General features: G+C 43.9%; 1 protein-coding gene across 5 annotated transcripts in view; it reads left to right on the top strand.

Annotated features, from left to right (window-relative positions):
* LOC118365752 (ankyrin repeat and fibronectin type-III domain-containing protein 1) overlaps positions 1-15000 on the top strand; it is a 287901-nt gene that overhangs the window by 236757 nt on the left and 36144 nt on the right. For all 5 annotated transcript variants that reach the window (XM_052488465.1, XM_052488464.1, XM_052488459.1 and 2 more), the window contains one exon: positions 4554-4676. In XM_052488465.1, the coding sequence (XP_052344425.1) occupies positions 4554-4676 (123 nt within the window). The remainder of the gene's footprint in view (positions 1-4553; positions 4677-15000) is intronic.

Here is a 15000-nt window from a genome sequence, read left to right as displayed (position 1 = left end):
ACCAGATCATTGGCCATCCTATTACCTCTAACCAGATCATTGTCCGCCCTATTACCTCTAACCAGATCATTGGCCGTCCTATTACCTCAAACCAGATCATTGGCCATCCTATTACCTCTAACCAGATCATTGGCCGCCCTATTACCTCGAACCAGATCATTGGCTGTCATTATTTATCGATGACTGAATAAGTTGGGCCTTTCCCTCTCATTAAACGACCATGTAGACATCTCTTCAACGGGTCAATGTTGGCCTTTATATTGATCGTTTATTGAAGGGCTACAATTATTATTAAAGTACAATTTTGTTTTATGAATATGGAGCATGTAAATGATGTTTTAGAGTCCCCCATAGTACTTGGCACTTGGCGGGCACAAGCAGAGGCACTAGTCTAATTTAGCAGTGTACTAATAATAATAATTTGGTGGGTGCTCTTTCACACATGTACATATGTATATTAATACACATGAGTGAATTGGAAATGTGTATTTTGCGTTTCCCAACTCTCCCTGAGAAACCCCTCGGTCTGCCTTGTTGACTTGGGGATTCAACTTGCAACCTTCCGGTTACTGGCCCAATGCGCTAACTATGCGCTGAACCCCTGTCCGGCCTAATCTCCCATCAATTTGGCTGCCGTCTGACGATATTCCCACACCCTCTCACATGATTCATACTGGAAAATATACTTGTTGGTTGTTTGGGATGGAGTTCAGGAAATAGTGAATGGGAAAGGGATGGAAGTGGGAAATGAGCGGGGAGATCGTGCCGATGGGGTTAGTGTTCAGTACTAACCCCATCGGCAGGTAGCCTAGTTGTTAAGAGTGTTGGGCCAGTAACCGAAAAAGGTTGCTGGTTTGAATCCCCGAGTCGATTCGCTGAAAAATATGTCTGTGTGCTTGAACAAGGCACTTAAACCTAATTGCTCCTGTAAGTCGCTCTGGATAAGTGTCTGCAATATATATACAGTATATATATATATATATATATATATATATATATATATATATATAGTACCAGTCAAAAGTTTATACACCTATTCATTCAAGGGTTTTTCTTTATTTTTGCTATTTTCTACATTGTAGAATAATAGTGAAGACATCAAAACTATGAAATAACACATGGAATCATGTAGTAACCAAAAAAGTAGCCACCCTTTGCCTTGATGACAGCTTTGCACACTCATGGCATCCAAACGTCTTCCATTTAAGAATGATGGAGGCCACTGTCTTCTTGGGGACCTTCAAGGCTGCAGACATTTTGCCCGGTTCCTCCTGAAATCCTCAATCAGCTCCTTTGTTTTGCTGACGTTGTGGGAGAGGTTGTTTTACCCGGCACCACGCCGTCAGAGTGCATACCTCCTCTCTGTAGGCCCCATCTCGTCATTGTTGGTAATCCGGCCTACTACTGCCGTGTCGTCAGCGAACTTGATGGTGGAGTTGGGACTGTGCGAGGCCATGCAGTTGTGTGAAAACAGGGTGTACAGGAGGGGACTGAAGGTGCACTTATGTGGCCACCCCGTGTTGAGGAACCGTGTGGTCACCGGTGCAATGCTCTAACCGCTAGGCCACCACCTGATAATATTAATGAGTAGGGACTCTTACTCATGTCAACTAAAAGTAACAAAGAATGGCACCAATTACTCTGTCCAAAGTCAAGACAGAACTTCATTTATTGAGAAGACAGAGATACAAATTTGTCATCCATCGAGTTAGACTCAATCGTTACTTCCATGGTAATCGTCCCAATAGTTTACTGGCCGACAAGCTACACAGTAGTGATTAATTTATCCGATATAGCGACTATTGAATCTGAAACGGGGGGGAATTATTATCCGAACCCAAATAAATCAATAAAAGATTCTCCCAGTTCTATAAACAACTGTACACATCTGATTGTAAATCCACACCAAGCCAGACTAAGAAGTCCTTTCTAAAATAGTTAAGATCTCAATCTTCTCTCAACAGAGGAAGCCACCTCACTGGGTGCCCAAATCCTTCTCAATGAACTCAAAAGGGCATTGGATAGCATGAATAAAGGCACATATCACCTGGATGGGATTCCTCCTAAAGTCTATTTGAAAAATGTTGAATCAATTAGGTCCACTATTGCTCGAAATGATTAACACGGCTGTTCACAAAGTTTCATTTGGGAGAGATGTGAATACAGCACAAATGTTGCACTTGTTAAAAAAAGGTAAGGATGCCATCCAGTCTTCTCACTATCTCTCCCTATCCTTTACAAGCACAGATATTGCATGTGAAACTGTTTTCCAAAATGTTGTCATCCCGTCTCGAGACATACCCAAATTGTTCCACACGGACCAAAAAAAAACACTTCTCCTCATATAACCTCTGTCGACTATTAAATATCTTAAATGCTTAATCAACCGGTTGTATTATCTCTCTCGATGCAGAAAAAGCTTTTAATAGACTAGAGTGGTCATATCTCTGCCAGAAGCATAACGCTCAGATCCTTTCAATCCGACCTCAGTCGATGGAATAACATCCCAGTTGCTTGAAAGGTGCAATATACACTATACCCTACGAGGTGCGGAACCTGCTGGTTTCCTGTCCTACCTGATTATTAATTGCACCCACCAGGTCTAAATCAGTCCCTGATTAGAGATCAACAATGAAAAAAATGCAGTGGAACTGGCTTCGAGGTCCAGAGTTGAGTTTGACGGGTGTTCAGAGTTATTGTACCATCTAAACCGCTGTGAAATATGTTTTCCATAACCAAAAATAGGATATTTTCAACTGTTTAAAGCTGGTGTACAAAACCGAAGGTAAAAAAAAGACGCACAAAGAAAACTTAAGAATGTGAAGCATAGAAATAGCATCCATAGAACGTATCTACTGCTTCTTAGACTTGCTTTCAATGAGAATGGCAAATCTATAACTAACATTTCTCTGTGAATTTGGTCGGGTCGCCCAAAAAGTTACATATTTCAGCTTTAACTGGCAGAATATCTATTGTCAAAGTGAATATGTTGCCACGGCTGAATTTCTGTAGTTCAATGCTTCCCATGGCTCCCCCTTCTGGCTATTGGGGGTTGGATGAAGACATGTTGGCTGGGTGAGGTTGGAGGAATGGGATGCGAGGTTGGGTTCGAAACGTTTGTATATATATTGAATTTATTATCTCTTCAACTTTATAATGTGATCAAAATGATCAATACTGTAGTAATGTACCTTTTGTAATGTCTTCTTCCTCCTCTTATAGGGGCAGCCCACAGGTACAATGTGTGAAATAATGAATTGAAAATATATTAACAGCGTATTACTTTATATTAGTTTTAACATAGTACCTGTGAGGCCCCAACATTTTATACTAACGTTCCATAATTACCACCACGACTGGACAGTTTTTGTGTTTTAGGAAACACACGGTATCTTTCTCGATGTCCTCACGTTGTTCTCACCACAACCTCATGAAACATTCTGGGGAACATTTAAAGAACAGATGAAAGGTGTTCTAGGAGAGGTCTCGCAACATCAGGAGAATGTTTTATACAAACGTTCCATAATTACCCCCACGACTGGACAGTTTTTGTGTTGTGAAAACATTTGCCTCGACCTAACGAATGCTCTGGGAAGATTCACACAACCAATTTTTGGTTTGCTAGGTGGATCCAAAGGTTGTGCATTCAATCCCGGTGGGTGACACTTGTTTTTAATCGTGATGGGATTAGATCCATCCACCACCCCCGTCCACAACACCCTAGCCTACTTGATGGTAGTGCTCACTGTTGCCAGTGTCCAATTTGGAGGCATTTTGCAACATCTTCAGGATATTTTATCTTTATTTAACTAGGCAAGTCAGTTAAGAACAAATTCTTATTTTCAATGACAGCCTGGGAACAGTGGGTTAACTGCCTTGTTCAGGGGTAGAACGACAGATTTGTACCTTGTCAGCTCAGGAATTCGATGTTCCAACCTTCCAGTTACTAGTCCAACACTCTAACCACTAAGCTACCTGCCACCCCTAGGTTGGGGTCGATACATGGACAGATGTCCAATTTGTGAATCAATCTTGAGCGATCTGGCTGGTTTACACTTAAAAGATCTGATCAAAATCCGTTCACTTTGCATCTTTTAATCGTCTACACCTGTTTAAAAAATGTTGGCACAATCAGAATGTGGACAAGATCATGACAAAGGAAGAATGTTAGAACCAAGTATAAACGGGGCTCTTGTGAGTGCAACTCTTTGATGCCAAATTGCTTTTAAAGCAATGACTGGTCCCCATGCTGTTACCACAGCAATATTACCAGAGCTGAATCTCATCAAATCAGCCTGTGATGAATAACAGGAAATATGAAAATGTTCCGTTTTTAATTTGGACAGATAGGGGGAGCTGGGACATTGCCAACCTAATATAGAGAGATGAAGACCTCACTGCATCTTTTTCCCAACAGTGAGTGATCACTGCTTACTCAGAAAGCGATAGTCCTTCAAGGGAATAGTTATAATATTAGAGATGTATGCTTCATCTGTTGATTACTTTTTTGGACTAAGTACTGACTCTGTGTGTATTTGTGTTCCCTCATCCAGGCCAGAGTCGAGCATATCCAAATTCACTCACCGGCTGTCCCTAAAAGAGCGGCAGACCAAACCTGAGAAGACTACACTGGATAGACCTCCGTCCTACAGGAGGCGCTCTCTCAGTCTGGACTGGTAAGGGTCATAGTGTTACTACTATACACCGAACGTGGCTTGTGTTGGAATCATTTGTTACTGTATACCAATCTCTTTGAGAAAAATGTGGAATTTCAGTTTACTTCCTGAATTGACTTCATTTAATTGGAACTGACCCAACCTTGCTGCACACCAAACATGGCTTGTGTTGGAATACTTATTTTCACCTTTGTCCTTGCCTCCGTGACTCCATTACCTTTAATAGGGTCGTTCCGCGAAAAGAGTACCTTTTGCATCCCTTTGACATTTTAAGTAGAACTTGTGCACCAATATTGCATTTTAAAAGCCTGTTATATGAAATGAAGTGCCATTTTAATATAGACCACGTACAATGAAATACGTCTGATGTTTAACATAAAGACTTGCTAAGACGTGCCTTCTTGGAAGATTTTGACCCACTTAACCCCAACATTTCTCCAGGTTCTCACCATCATTGTAAGTCCCTAGTTATTTTGTTGCTTTGACAAACTCATTTCTGAAGATTATTACTTTCATGTGATGAGTGAATCCTATACGTCTGTCCCTCATTTCAAGGTCAACTCTTGTTACGTGACCTGAACTTTCATTTTAATAGGGGAAAAAAAACAATGACTGTTTTTATTGAAAGGAAACATTGAACATCCACTCGTCGAGTCATAGTTGTAAAGTCAGGTGAGATAATTCTACTCTTTCTGTACATTTTCTGGTGTTTTGTGGTGGGAAACTGAGCGGGTCGAGCATAAAACGTCAACCCTGTTACCCATAGATAGACAGGTTAGAAATGTTTTGAGAATTTCAATTTCTCAGTGAAGCTTGCATTCAATTGCCCCTCCCTGTTGCACACAACAAGCTTTCATTCCCCCTGTCGCAAGGGGATTTATGACTGATTTAAGAAGAAATCCTCAACCCTGTTACATTCAACTCTGGTACTTTATTTGGCACTTAAAGGGAAACTCCTCTGAAAAACTCCACTGAAAAACTATCTTTGGTCATTTTCTAATTAGTCCACTGTTGATACAGTCCGTTAATGTTTTGCATGTCAGCAGTAAGGTTTTCAAGATATTTCACTACAAGAAGCAAAGTGTCACTTGCCACGTCATCATGAGGACCCCCACAAATGTATTAAGTTGAACATGTGCTCTTTATGACAGAATGTTAAAATGTTGTTATTATTCTTATTTTTTTATACTAAGTTGCACTAGCCTAAAGGTACTTAATTGGTGGACTGACCCAAAGGTAAAGAAACTGTAGGTGTCTACTATGGTGTTCTCAAAAATCAAGTCCTCAGATCAGTGGGCGTGAAAGAAAGGAGATTATGGAAGGAACTTATTGGAGTATCGATCTAAACTGCCTTAGTTCCATCAATACTATTGCGACGAGTCACATGCGCAGACTGCGAGAGGTAGGTGATAAAACAGCAGAGAATTTGAATGGTGAAATGCAAACTGGTGGCAGCTTTGGGATCCATTGCGGGATTCCTCAGATCTCAGTGGGAATGATTGGAGTCACTGGGGTGACACAGAGGGATATAGAGCTGTGTTGGGAGTAGTTTGGGTGGGTTTGGCTGGGGAGGGTGGTTGTAGGGGTGGGGTCCTTTTCTGCCTCTGCGTCTGGGATTCGTTGAGAAGCGCCAGGCCAGTCTGCTCCAGTGGCGCCGCTTCATCTTGCTGTTGTAAAGCTCTGGTCTTCAGGCAGACGATGAAAAGAGTTTGAAACCCTTCCTTTCACGAGGCTGCTTTCTCTTCCTGTCCCACCCCATTGGAATCCTCCCCACTCTCCTTTGGCTTCCACCTCCTGTCTTCTTGTTCATCTGCCCATCTATACGTCTGTCCATCCATCTATCCTCTCCTCAGATCTTCTGCTATGCACTCTTGGCCCCACTTACTTCCCCCTATTTCACCATTGAATCTACAACAACCAGGATCTGACAGGATCAGGCACTTCCTTTAACACTCCAATTCATCTGGTCCAAAAAAAACTCAAATATCCTGTTTTCCCAAATGTCGCATTGTTGTGCTCGACGTATCAGAGTTGGACTGTATGTACTGGACGAGTGTCTGGTTGATGAGTGACAGGGGTGAGGTTCTGTGAGGTCTACGGTGCGGTCTGCTGTGAGGTCTCATGAGGTCTCACGTGTGGTCTACGACTAGAGGTCTGGATGTGTGGTCTGTGACTACAGGGCTGGTGTTAAGTTTGTGAGCACTGGTGTGCTGTGAGGTCCTTCAACTGTGCCGTGTTCCCTGAAGTAGCGCGTGGTACGCAGGGACCTGGATTGATGTGGTCTGTTCTTAATGAAACACAGTGGGTAGATTGGACACACTCATTTACGAGGAGGGGGTTGACTAGCCTACAGCTGGATTAGAACTTTCTCCGGGAGAGCGACTGCTATAAACCCAGAACGACTGGCCTTTGTGACATCATAAACGCGAGACCCCGAGAGGAGACGTTCAAGGTTACAGATGAGCCATGCTACTGTAGGTGAAACGGGGTCAGTCCGGCTCCGTAGGAATAAAACGTAGCCACTCTGGAATGCACAGTCTTCCACAGCGGAAACATGTGTGCTGTAGTATCATCTATTGAAAACTTCCTTTAAGCACTTGCATTTTTGCAATTGTTAAAGGCCCAGTGGAGTCAAAAACTAAATTTTTCTGTGTTTTATATATATTGTCACACTTTGGGTTTGGAATAATACTGTAAAACTGTGAAAATGATGATAATACCCCTTTAGTGAAATAGCTGTTTGAAAAGACTGCCTGAAATGTCAGTCTGTTTTGTTGGGATGGAGTTTTGGCATGCCTGGTGACATCACCAAGCAGTAAATTAGTTAATAGACCAATAAGAAAGAGTTCTAAACCTCTCTGCCAATAACATAATTGTTCCCTTCCCCACTCAGACCACACCCAGACAGTCCTTGCTAAGAATCTATTTGTGTTTCTTGTTGACCATTATAATTGAAAACTATCACAGTTAGCTACTTCATTGTTACCAGGAAATGATTTGATATTGAGATAAAAACGTCTGAATTGGGCCTTTAACATGTCTGGTACTTTCTGGATTGTAAAGTTTAGACATTTTTTCAAATAATCTCTAATCACAGGATAAAGTACTACTCATCATGTTTTGACCACTGCCATTGTAGTAGAATGAACATGAAATGGAATTAATGACTAGGCTACATAAGGTTTAGTTCTCTAGAGGCTGAAGTATTCTTTTGATCACAGAACAAACCTCCTCAAGTTTGGCCCTCACACTGTAACGTAAGACGACACTTACATCTAACAGCAGGCTTGGTATCTATAGGCAAGCTTTTACCAGTGCCCCACCATAAAACTGTTTCAGGCAATTTCAAAGCTTAATCATCTATTTACAGGACCGTTGCCATTTATTTGTACTTACGTCTCGGACGGAAACAGAAACGCCGCATTTACTACGTCCTGAGCCAAGAAAACAAGCAAAAGGTTGAAATAGGAGCTGTTTTGTAACTGTATCAAAGTGTCGGCGTGCTGGCTGGGTCCTGGGAGAACGCCATAATAAAAGATAATGGTTGTGTTATTGTTATTGGTAATCACAGTAAATGAGCTCTAGGGGGACTCGTAGACGAGGGAGGGAGAAGGGAGAAGGGGGGGGCAGAGGGAGAAAAGGGTTATGGTTATGGCTGGCGATATGAAACAACATATTGAAGTGTTTTATCAGGAAACCATCATCATTAATCATGCTTGAGGGCGGCCCTGACATCCCTGCGGCAGATTCTAAATGAAACCCGTTGCCAGAGGATGGGAGGGGAACGGATTTCAAGATGGGGGTGTTGGGGTTTCGGGGTTCAACAGTTATCTAAGGGCATTTTCAATCTCTTTCCTCAGTATCAGGCCTCCACAGGTCCATCTTGACCCAGAATACTGAAGATTTGTTCCAGGTAGAACCCTTTTTGATTTCGAGGTAGAACTGTTTTGGGTTCCATGTAGAGCCTTATGTGGAAGGGTTCTACATGGATCCAAAAAGGGTTCTACCTGGAACCAAAAAGGGTTCTTCAAAGAGTTATTCTGTGGGGACAGCTGAAGAACACTTTTAGGTTCCAAATAGGGAGAGTTTTTTTCTTCTAAGAATATAGGTAAGGGAACATTGCATTGGACTTAAATTATGGTCCAGTATACTGTCTCTATTTAAAATAATTATCAGATGTGCATCTTAACCCAGAATACAAAACATTTGTCATGTTGTAAGTGAACAATGGACAATGAACGTCCACTTCTATATTTCAAGACACTATCAGACATGCATCTTTGTCCCATTTCCATTGGATGAAACTGACACATCAGAGATCAGAGATCAGACAGCCTCATGAGTCATACCGTATGTCTGGTACTTTATACTTGAGGCTATAAAGGGACACTGGTCTTGCTCCAGTATAGCCTGGTTAATAAGGGGTTATTTCCATATCCTCTCAGGGGGAGAGAGGCTGTTCCAGTGCAGTGCCAAATCCCTGAATACAATAGGAGCTGGAGCCCAGAATCCGATCCAGTATCGCTATTTCCCAGAACATTTCTCTGCAATATGCCCAGAGAGGAAAGTCTATACAGAAGTACTTAAACATTAGAATTTTGAAATGTCCATGACATTCTTATTGTTAAGCCAAATCTCATTGCACGTTAAATCTGAACGAGTTCAGTGGACTGAAAAGTGTTTCACATACTCAGACTCTAAGAGGCAGAGGTGATCAAACAACAGAATTGTAATGGTGACATGTAAATATTGGGATCTGGTGGGATCCGTTGTGGGGATCTTTTGATCTCAGTCGGTGAATATCACTGCTCTCTCCCGGGCCCTGTTGATAGAATGGTCCTTAGTTGCTGCATAAAACCGAGTCATTGATTCAAAGTAATAATAATAATAATAATAATACATTTAATTTGTATAGAGCTTTGACTACAAATGTATTTTAATTTAAAAAATAATAATAATGTAAACAATCCAAAACACAGAACATTCTAAGCAGACAATCAAAGCTATATACAGATGTCGTCAGATCCGGTGGACAGGAGAACCGAATGAACATAGGCCCTTGAAAGCTTTTCTGAACAGTCCCAGTTTTTAGCTGTGCTTTAAACGAGGCCAGAGACTCTGCAGCCCTGACAGTGACTGAAAGTGTGTTCTGAAAGCCCTGTCACCCATATACTTTTCAGTCTGCTGCAGGGCTCCTGAAGGGAGCCGGACCTGGAGGAGCGAAGGGTGCGTGTGGGGCAGCAGGGTAGAATGAGGTCAGACCGGTACTTGGGTCCAGAGTTGTGGATAGCTTGGTAGGTGTGAACCAGGATTTGAAAGTCAATGCGTGAGCATATGGGGAGCCAGTGGAGGTTGGACAGCTCTGGAGTGATGTGCTCACAGGAGGAGGCGTGGTGTGTGTAATGATAAAACAGCACCCAATAAATCATGTTTTTTTTTGTTGTATAGCTTTGTTCTGAAACAATTAAAGAGTGTGGCACCAACTCAAACGGTGTATTAGGACATGGGGTGGGATGTGTGCCATGCGTTAGGGTCTGACTGATTTCAAAGGCTTTCTTCTCCAGGCTTCTTCTCTGCTCGGTGCCGCTCTGTCTTCTGGGATGACTCCCTGTTGACAGCTCACTCACATGAAGTCTTTACTTGGATGTCAGAAGTGAAACAGGCCCCCTTTTATCCAACCAATATATTTACATACACACACTCACGCAAGCTGTGTTCGAATACTCATATTAACCACACTAACCGTACTATTTGTGATCTAAATTGAGTATGTAGTATGCTTATTGGTCGTAGTATGGATATAGTTAGTATGCCAAAAGTTCCAGGATGTTGTACTAAATTCACCAAAATATGAAGGATACAAGCAGTGGACACTATTTACGTGCTTTTAGGGCCCATAATGCAATTCTTCAGAAAATGGGCTTGGTTTCAGAACATGTGCAAATTTGAAGAAAAAGGTTGAAAATATGCAGCCCGAAAGAGGAATACAAATTCATTTCTTTAATGACAAATGTTAAGAAAATGTTAAGCAATGTAATCAAGTCATTACTTTTCAAATAAGTTACATTACAAGTTATGTTGGCTGACAATTTGTTAGCCACACTATTCTTACGAACCGCATAGCATTACAGTATTAACCAGTATGTTAGCTAGTTACTGTCCTAATGTTAGTTGGCTACTAATACATCGAACTTGCCAGGCAGTATATTAATGAAATGCTATCTAACTAACTACCCAACGTTTATTAATTTGATTATTCACGTCATTCTTAGCTAAGTGGTGTAGTCGTTGTGGGTTCTCAATGGACATATTTAAGTCTCTTTACTCCGATTTCAGAGTGTACCAGAGCACCGAATAACTGAACGATTTACGAACGCGCAACACCCGTTGAATATGGCCGGTGTCAGCGAAAAGAAAAAAGCGTAATTAAATCGCTGCCAGCAGCACAGTTACAGCCACTTGGGTGCTTGACTGCAGTTGTGAGGTCAGAACACTCGGCTCAACCCTACTCCTCGGCCAGAGCGTCTAGTGTACGCTCCTCTGAATGTCCTGAATGTCCATACATCTGACAACGCTCTGGATTTGCGCACTCTTGGCACTCCAGATTTGAATTTCCGAACACACCCGGAATTGTGAGGTGTCTCGTTACGCTAACAAGCTAGCAAAGAGGTTGCATAGCAACAACATTAGCTTCCGGTAGACAGGCTACGCGCTAGTGCGCTCAACTGGAAAGATAGTTTGTTTACAGTATACTAAAATGAACTTATAGTGTGTAGTATATACTCATTAAGTATGTAGTATACAGTATGTTAGTATGGGTATTCGAACACAGGTACATTTTCGTTCCCCCTGCGTACTCTTTCTCGCTCCCTCTCTCTTTAGACGCATGCGCACACAGACCCGCACACAAACACAATTTCTCCATACAGATACATTACGTAAGTGGACACACACACACATTGTGATGGTTAGCATTTAGTTAAGAGGAGGCAAATGCCAAACGCTAATTCCTCTGAATTGTGCACAAAGGGGAATAGAAGAGAAGGAAGCTCAAGTCAAAGTCTCTTGGTGGAAAAAATCAGGGCGATGCCCGAGGGGCCCAAGTGTAAAGTGGTTTTGGATGGAGCGCTGGCCCACTCATTTGGTTCGAATTTGTTTTAATATTCCTCTCTTTTTCTTTCTTCTACTCCTCAAAGCTGTCAGTTCAAACGTGAGGGACAAATTAGGGAGTTAGAGAACACAGTAATGACTCGCTTAGATCTCCTTCCACGGGTTCTAGATGCACATATGGCCTTGTGATAATGTTGTTGGATTGTTCTAGAATTGTGTTTAATTGTTGTGTAATAAAATTGCTCTTGCATGAAAAAAAAAATGTTTTGGTTTGAACGCACTATTCAGATACATAACACTTAACTTGAATTCACATTATTTGGCTTATTTATTTATTTCAATCTTCATTGTAAATGTTTATAATAAATATAGTTGCTAGCAGCATTAAATTGTGTATCTCTGGGATCAGCTTTGCGTAGATATCTCATGCTATACATCAATAGATGGGCCAGTGTAAAGGGAAGAACACATTTCCGCTTCTCTGCGAGTGGGCGACTCTTTCTTACACACACACACACACGCGCGCAAGTGCACACGCACGCAGAGCAGAGTGTGGATGCTGTGGCCGCAGCCAGGATATTTATGAGGCTGGCTCCCTCTTGTCCTGCGTCCCAGACTCACTCAGGTTTCCACCCAAAACCTAAATTCAGCAGAGAGAGAGAGAGATGGGTGGTGGGGGGGGGGGGTAGATAGGAGAAGAGGAGGGACAGAGGGGGAGGGGGGGGTAAAGAGCAAGTGGTGGGGGGGGTGTACAGAACGGGTCCAAGGAAGGGAGAAGGGGAGAGTGAGAAAGTACGCTTGTGGTTTGAAAATGGTTTGGGAAAGATACACGGGACAAGACACTCAGGTAGCAATCAACCCCCTCTTCTTTTCCCTCCCATTCCAACCGAATCCAATTTCAAGTGATCATGAGACACTGGGCTACTATACCTACAGTACTGGCCATACCATGTTCAAGCATGAACATTGAACATTCTATTATTGAACTAATTAGTCCACCCCTCATTCCCCCTCTTTTCTCGCCATCATCTCCCCTTCTCCGATTGCTCCATTCCTGTGTCTCCCTCTACCGTCCTCAACTCCTTCCTTCTCTCTCTCTCTCTCTCTCTCTCTCTCTCTCTCTCTTTCTTCTCTCTCCCACTCTCTCTCTCTCTTTCCTAACCCAATCACCCCTTCCCCGTGATCTCTTCTTTCTCGCCCTCCTCCGATTCCTCACTCTCCCATCTTTTCTCCTGCTTCCCTCAACTTGCCCTCTCTCTCCCCCTCCTTCCTTCATTCCAACCCAATCTCCCTTTTCCTTCCACCCTCCCTTCGCCGCTCCCTCTCACACTCTCACACCTACTGTATTTTCTCACCGTTTGTATGTGAGTGTTTGCCTGCCTGCCTTCCTTGTGTGTGTGTGTGTGTGTGGGGGGGGATGCGAGCGGGCTTGCCTGTCTGCATGTTTTGTCTGTCTGTCTGTCTACCTGCCTGCCTCCCTGCTTGGTTCTGTGTGTGTGTGTGTGTGTGTGTGTGTGTGTGTGTGTGTGTGTGTGTGTGTGTGTGTGTGTGTGTGTGTGTGTGTGTGTGTGTGTGTGTGTGTGTGTGTGTGTGTGTGTGTGTGTGTGTGTGTGTGTGTGTGTGTGTGTGTGTGTGTGTGTGTGTGTGTGTGTGTGTGTGTGTGTGTGTGCGTGTGTGCTACCACCCCAGGGATGGTGTCCATTCCAGTTAGTCTTTCATTTCCCCTAGCAGCTCGGTACAATAACACTCTGACACCTCCTTATTTATCTGACTGTGGATGGCGGGGCCTCAGACTTTACTTTGGACTCTTGGGGGGCCCAATGGAGACAGGAGCCACAAGACATTAGGGTTGGTAGACGGTAGTCTACACTGGAGTCATGGGACCCATGTGGGACTCCCTCTCAGTCCCTCTTCTCAGAATTACGCCCGTGGCACTTAGAGCACCCCGGCACCACCGGCACCAGCGTCGGCGCCCGGGGTCCGTGAGAGAATCCGCCAACTGGTGGCGGTCGTCAGCCGAGTCAATGGCCGGGGTCGCCCCCCCCCTGGGCGGCTGGCATATGGCGGATTGGGGGAGACTGAGGAGAGACTGGGGGAGACGGAGGGAGATCCAGGCGAGACCCCTTTGGTGTGGCACACACACAGGAGCCCTGGAGCCACTCAGGCTAGGCCCCATTCGCCGCGGGAGACGCTGTGTTGAAAAGCCGAGAGAGAGAGAGATAGAAAGCGAGAGAGTGGGAGAGACAGAGAGAGAAATAGAGGGCGAGAGAGAAATAGAGGGAGCGAGAGGCGGAGAGAGAGAGACTACCCAAATCCCCTCCTGAGAATGCCCAATTGCACATCCCCATGGCGACTCACTGCTGTCTCTGCTCATCAAAATTTGGGAGATTTATCCCCGCCCTCCCCCCACCCCTCTCCCCCCAACACACACACACACATACTGAACAGGTGGCAGGCCTTGCTCTGCACAGCAGGGCCCTTCAAAGGTTAAACATACATAGGAGCGCGGGGCTCTTTCTTTGGCCTTCTCCCTAGGGGGAGAGAGAGAGAGTGGGATGGAGAGAGAGAGGGGGAGGGAGGAAAGGAGAGAGAGAGAGAGAGAGAGAGAGATTCTCAGCTAATGTTTAAAGGTCCTGGGCTAACTCTGCTCTATGTCTTGGCCATGTCTTTCTTGTCATCACCATGCTGTACTGATGGCTTCTCTCTCTCTCTCTCTCTCTCTCTCTCTCTCTCTCTCTCTCTCTGTGTGTCTCTGTCTCTCTCTGTCTCTCTCTCTGTGTCTCTGTCTCTCTCTGTCTCTCTCTCTGTGTCTCTGTCTCTGTCTGTCTGTCTGTCTCTCTCTGTCTGTCTGTCTGTCTGTCTGTCTCTCTCTGTCTGTCTGTCTGTCTGTCTGTCTGTCTCTCTCTGTCTGTCTCTCTCTCTCTCTCTCTCTGTCTGTCTGTCTGTCTCTCTCTCTCTCTCTCTCTCTCTCTCTCTCTCTCTCTCTCTCTCTCTCTGTCTGTCTGTCTCTCTCTCTCTCTCTCTCTGTCTCTCTGTCTCTCTCTGTCTCTGTCTCTCTGTCTCTCTCTCTCTCTCTCTCTGTCTCTGTCTCTCTCTGTGTCTCTCTGTCTCTCTCTGTGTCTCTCTGTCTCTCTCTGTGTCTCTCTGTGTCTCTCTGTGTCTCTCTGTGTCTCTCTGTGTCTCTCTCTCACTCTCTCTCTGTCTGTCTGTCTGT

Source organism: Oncorhynchus keta, chromosome 3 (genome assembly GCF_023373465.1).
Source record: "Oncorhynchus keta strain PuntledgeMale-10-30-2019 chromosome 3, Oket_V2, whole genome shotgun sequence".
NCBI classification, from domain to species: Eukaryota; Metazoa; Chordata; class Actinopteri; order Salmoniformes; family Salmonidae; genus Oncorhynchus; species Oncorhynchus keta.
Note: the sequence above shows the minus strand (reverse complement) of the source record. Positions and strands in the feature narration are given on the sequence as shown.